Source organism: Arachis ipaensis, chromosome B01 (assembly GCF_000816755.2).
Source record: "Arachis ipaensis cultivar K30076 chromosome B01, Araip1.1, whole genome shotgun sequence".
Taxonomy (NCBI): Eukaryota; Viridiplantae; Streptophyta; class Magnoliopsida; order Fabales; family Fabaceae; genus Arachis; species Arachis ipaensis.
The window spans coordinates 21,416,715-21,423,141 of NC_029785.2; the positions used below are offsets into that span (position 1 = coordinate 21,416,715).

A 6,427-nucleotide genomic window follows, 5' to 3' on the forward strand; every position below is an offset into this window, starting at 1 on the left:
GGTTGGTCAGCAATTTCAGGATAAAGACGAGGCCCTGTTAAGTGTGAAGACTTACAGCATCCGGCGAGGGGTACAATACAAGGTTGTGGAGTCTGATCATCGCCGTTATGTGGGCACTTCTGAGTTTGGGAATGGGTGCACATGGTTGATTCGACTGAGTCTGCGGAAGCGCAAGGGCATTTGGGAGGTCAAACGGTACAATGGACCTCACACTTGTCTTGCGACCTCCATCTCGAGTGACCACAGGAGCTTGGATTATCATGGGATTTCGGCGTTCGTTATGCCAATGGTTAGGGCTGATGCATCCGTCAGCATCAAGGTGCTCCTAAATGCCACGGCAGCACACTTCGGGTTTAGGCCGACTTACAGGAGGGTCTGGATGGCGAAGCAGAAGGCAATTGCCCTCGTATACGGTGACTGGGATGAGTCATACAACGAGCTCCCCAGGTGGGTTTTGGGAGTCCAGTTGACGATGCCCGGTACTGTTGCAATCCTACGGACGAGCCCCGTTCGAGTTAGTGGACAAGTAGACGAGTCTCAAGCTTTTTTCCACAGACTTTTCTGGACGTTTTCACCGCTCATCCAGGCATTTCGCCATTGCAAGCCCCTAGTTAGCATTGACGGGACCCATTTGTATGGGAAGTACGGGGGTACTTTGCTCATCGCAATTGCACAGGACGGGAACTCCAACATTCTACCCGTTGCATTCGCACTAGTAGAAGGTGAGAATGTAGAGTCTTGGTCATTCTTTCTCTCCCACCTTAGACAGCACGTGACACCGCAGCCCGGTCTTCTGGTTATATCGGACAGGCATAACGGCATAAAGGCTGCGCTTGAGGCTCCGGACGGATGTTGGTTACCTCCATCTGCATACCGTGCATTCTGCATTCGACACGTAGCGGCTAATTTTGCCCTTACCTTCAAGGGCAAAGACACACGTAGGCTTCTAGTGAATGCCGCATATGCCAAGACCGAGGTTGAGTTTGATTACTGGTTTGATATTCTTCGGTCTGAAGACCCGGCAATGTGTGACTGGGCGAACCGGATTGATTATTCCTTGTGGACTCAGCATCGTGATGAGGGACGGAGATTCGGTCACATGACGACGAATATCTCGGAGTGTGTGAACTCAATCCTAAAGGGTGTCAGAAACCTCCCTGTATGCTCGTTAGTGAAGGCAACATATGGAAGGCTTGCGGAACTCTTTGTTCGCAAGGGGAGAGAGGCTGAGGCACAGATGGGAACCGGACAGCAATTCAGTCAGTACTTGATGAAGTGTATAGAGGCCAACTTGAAGACCGCGAGGTGCTTCACGGTGACTTTGTATGACCGGGATAACTCCGAGTTCACCGTAGCCGAGACAACTCCGACGGGCTCTTTCTCATTGGGTACCTACAGAGTATCGCTTGCGTCTCGGACCTGTGACTGCGGGTACTTCCAGGCACTTCATTTCCCGTGCCAGCACGCACTTGCCTGCTGCGCCTACTCACGGGTTACCTGGTCCTCTTATGTTCACAGCGTGTATCAGATTAGTTCAGTGTTCAGTGTGTACCAGATGGGATTCACACCGCCGATACCGGAGGGCTTCTGGCCACCTTACGACGGGCCAACCGTGATTCCGGACCCTGCCAAGAGGCGTGCGAGAGAGGGTCGTCCGAGATCCACTAGGATACGGACGAATATGGACGAGGCAGATTCGAATCGGCCAAAGAGGTGTGGCCTTTGTCGCCAACCCGGACACACCCGCCGGAGTTGCCCACATCTTGGAGGACCATCTCACACGGGAGCCCAGTAGTAGCGATCTTGTTATTGTTAGTGCTTATTGATTTTTTTTTTTCCTGTTACATGTTATGTTAGAGGACTTATGTAATCTGTTGATCTTTTTACCTTCTAGTAATGAAAAAGTTGCATCTGAATTTGAATATAGCTAGAAATCCCATAAATGCAAAAGTTGCTAACTAAAGAGTTATATGATTCAATGATAATACATATTCACTAATCCACTAGGTAAATACCAAATTTTTAAGTACAATAAGATGAAGAAACAACAAGGAAAAACAGCTCTAAAGTAACAGTGTGATTTGAACTCCTTATATAGCCCAATCACTAGTAATTCGAACCAGTGTGGTTCGAATTACTAAGAACGCAGCTTAAGTGTAATTCGAACTAGGGTGGTTCGAATTACTTAAAAACCCTAACTTACCTATAATTCGAACTAGGCTGGTTCGAATTACATGCATTGCTAGTTCGAACCAGCCTGGTTCGATTTACCATCAACTCTTTCTTCCTAATTCGAACTGGCCTGGTTCGATTTATTTGTAAATGCAGTTCGAACTAGCCTGGTTCGAATTACATTAAAATACGATTTGACTTATTGCTGAATCGATTTTCCTTTTGGCTCATATACGTAAATTTAAAGTGATGTTGGTTTATTATGGTGTTTTGCCCTAACATATATGTAACGTATTTCAGGAATCCCTGAAGAAGATTGCTCTCACTTGAATGAATGTTTTCCTGGCAATGAAGAAGGATCGTGAAACAGATAAAGCTTTTGGATGGGTGCTTGAAATGTAATCATTGTCCTTCTCTAGATTCAGGAGAAACTTTTTTTTTAATGAATGTTTCCTGTCATGAATTCACACAAATGTAAAAAATTACATGATTATAATGAATACTTGAATGATAGAAATTGAATTTTGTATATACTGATTTCTGTTTTATTTTAGCCATTTTTTAAATGTTCTTAAGGTATTTTAAAATTAAAAAAAAGAGAGAATGTATTTTTGGTACAATTTGTATATAAATAAATAAAAGAATGTTAGTGACAAAATAAAAGGGATTATAAGAATATCTTTCATTGAATATTTATAGTTTCATCAAATTTTTAATTAGGTTCTTATATTTTTTTTCTTTTCAATTGGGTCCCTAAGGGTATACAAGTAATTTCACAATTTACTAACAGTTTTTTGACGTTTAACGTTAACAGGGACTAAATTGAAAAAAAAAAATAATGTATAGGGACCCAATTGAAAGGAAAAAAGTATAGGGACCTAATTAAAAATTTTGCGAAACTATAAGGACCAACAGAGTAATTAAACCTAGAATAAAATATATCTTTTAAGCCATTTTCATAACATCTTTTAAGCTATTTTTTAAAAAAAATGCCTTAAAAATGGCATAAAATTATTTTGTATTAGAATAAAATATATTTTTAAAAAAATGGCTTAAAAGATGTATGAAATATATTTTATTCTCATAACATCTTTTAAGCCGTTTTTTAAAAAAATGGCTTAAAAATGGCTTAAAAGATGTTATGAAATATTTTGTATTAGAATAAAATATATCTTTTAAGCCATTTTCATAACATCTTTTAAGCCATTTTTAAAAAAAAATGGCTTAAAAAATGGCTTAAAAAATGACATAAAATTATTTTGTATTAGAATAAAATATATTTTTTTAAAAAATAGCTTAAAAGATGTTATAAAATATATTTTATTCTCATAAAATATATTTTTTAATTGTTTTGTATGAAATAAAATATTTTCTTTCATTTCTAAATTATTATTGACTATGTTGAGTATTTTATTTAAAATTTGAGTACATGCATGTATTTACCTAAGTTATTAGAACATTACAAATTTTTATAGTACTCCTAACAATTTTTGAAGCCATTTTTTTAAATTATTTTCTATAAATGTAATCGATCAAAATTTATTTTCTATAAATATTATTTTTCACAATTAAAAATATTATTTATTTTTGTTTTCTTTAATCATACTAATTTAAAGTCAGTTTTTTTTTTTCGGTCACCCAAAAAGAATAATAGAGACACTGACGCATGATGTATATATATATATATAGAAATTCTTGTGCAATTAATTTCATGTAAAATTGATAATTGAGAGTCGTTAGATAAAAGTTTAGTCAAATTAATTATATTGTTTAACGACTCTCAACTATCAATTTCATGTAAAGTTGATTATATTTGAATTTTCACTATAAATTTTTTTACAATTAAAAGTAATTATTTATTTTCCTTTTCTTTAGTCATACTAATTTATCATTAAATTCAATTTTTCTCGGTCACCGAAAAAAATTAAGTTTTATTCCATACACCCATACTAGCATTGACCTGTATGCTCCAAGAAAAAAAAAAGTAAAGAAAAAGAATAATAGAAACACTGCCCCATGCTGTGATGTAAATTGATATATATATAGTAAAAAATCAGGTGAAGTCAATTTCACGTAAAGTTGATAATTAAAATCGTTAGATAAAAATTTAATTAAATTAATCATATTATTTAACGACTGTTAATTTTGCCATAAATTTGAGTGTACCTAAATTTTCACCATATATAAATTCACTGCAATTGTATCTACCAAGTCCTGCGTTAATCATCGTATCATCTTGCCGTTAATTTTAGGGTGGAAATTCAGGTACAGTCGACTTCACGTGAAGTTGATAGGTGAGAGCATTAGATTAAAATTAAAATAAAGTTGAATGCACATGAGTTTCTACCTAATTTTAGTACTCTTCCTTCGCCAATCCTATCTTCTATTCTTATCCTTAATTTCCATACTCTTAAATGTAATTAGTCTTCAATGGCAAAACACATTTTGTCACTTTTGTGCCCGCAGAAAAAAAATGTCTTCATCTAAAAAAATGATCAATGTCTTAATGGTGTCACCAACTCTTCAAGGCCACCTGAATCCAACTCTCAATTTTGCAAAACGCCTTGCATCAAAGGGTGTCCACGTCACCTTAGCAATACCCGAAGAAACACCTCACCGTTTCCAAAACCTCAACACCCAAGAAACCAATTCCCACCACAACAACAACCCATCAAAGATCCAGCTAGAGTACTTCTCTGATGGCCTTAGCATCGACCATGATCGCAGCAAATACCCCGCGACCTTCATTGCTTCCTTGGAAACCAAAGGTGCGGAGAATCTTTCGAACCTCATGACCCACCTAAAGAAAAACGATCGAAGCTTCTCGTGCTTGATCACAAGTCTTTTTATGCCGTGGTCAGTGGATGTTGCCGTTTCTCATGGAATTCCTTGCGCTGTGCTTTGGCCCCAAGCTTCTGCTCTTTTTTCCATTTACTATCGCTATGTATGCAACGCGAACCATTTTCCCGACATGGAGAATCCAAATGAGACCCTTCAGTTACCCTCACTGCCGATGCTAAGGGTCCGAGAACTTCCTAGTGTTTTACTTCCTTCTTGCCCTCCCTACCTCAAGAAATTGCTGATGGATTTTAAACCAATCTTGGACAAAGTGAAATGGATTCTAGGATCTTCCGTTTACGAGTTTGAAGAGGAGATAGTGAACTCCATGGCTTCACTGAGCGGTATCCTTACCATTGGACCCCTTGTGTCACCTTATTTGTTAGGACAAAAAGAAAGTGAAGATTCTGATGATCTTAGTGAAAATTTTTTGAGACCAGAAGATTCTTGTCTACAATGGCTTAATGAAAAGGCAACTAGTTCGGTTATCTACGTGGCATTTGGTAGTTTAATGGAGTTTTCACAGAAGCAAATGGATAACATCGCAACTGCTTTGAAGAACACAAAGAAACCATTTCTCTGGGTGATTACGCCACAGAAGGGTGGTGCTGAATTGCCGCAAGGGTTCTTGGAAGAAATCAAAGAAATGGGGTTAGTGGTGACATGGTGCCCTCAGGCGAAGGTGCTAATGCACCCTGCGGTGGCTTGCTTTGTAAGCCACTGCGGGTGGAACTCAACCCTGGAAGCGGTAACGGCCGGCATACCGATCGTTGCCCTTCCAAACTGGTTGGATCAACCGACGAATGCTAAGCTTGTAGAAAATGTGTTTAAGACTGGGGTGAGGATGAGGATTGGGGAAGAAGAAGATGGGGTTGCGAGCGCTGAAGAGGTTGAGAGGTGCATTACGGAAGTCATGGAGGGTCCCATGGCTGAAGAGATTAAGATGAGAGCAGTGGGGCTAAAAGAGGTTGCACGGAAAGCGATGGTGGATGGTGGTTCGTCAGATAGAAATATCAATCGGTTTGTCACCGAAATTTCTGGAAAATCCACTTAGAATAGTCAAGTTGCATTTGAAAAATGGAGGCCACTCAGATAAAGACGTCTAAAACGTCTTTTTTTTTAAAGATGTTTTCATGTTGTGTTTTAATTGGTTTCTATATAATTTATTCGGTGTTCCTCATCATATATTATTAAATTCTTCAAAAGATTTTCTTTCCAAAAACAATAAAAAATATTTAATTTAGACTAAAACAAAAAGGTAATGATTAACTATTAGATTTTTTTTAAAAGATTATTTACAAAAAAAATATATCACATTCATAAATATATATATATATATAACAAGCTCTTAAAATTTTTATAAATAAAAAAAGAATTAATTTTTATAAATAAAAAAAGAATTAATTTTTATTAGTAT

The 6,427-nt window shown here is 37.5% G+C and overlaps 1 protein-coding gene across 1 annotated transcript in view; it reads left to right on the forward strand.

Moving 5' to 3' along the window:
• LOC107648120 (UDP-glycosyltransferase 84B2-like) overlaps positions 4,377 to 6,427 on the forward strand; it is a 3,532-nt gene continuing 1,481 nt past the window's right edge. The window contains exons 1-2 of the mRNA XM_016352120.2: positions 4,377 to 4,597; positions 4,636 to 6,087. Coding sequence (XP_016207606.2) covers positions 4,646 to 6,064 — 1,419 coding nt within the window. The 5' untranslated portion in view covers positions 4,377 to 4,597; positions 4,636 to 4,645 and the 3' untranslated portion in view covers positions 6,065 to 6,087. The remainder of the gene's footprint in view (positions 4,598 to 4,635; positions 6,088 to 6,427) is intronic.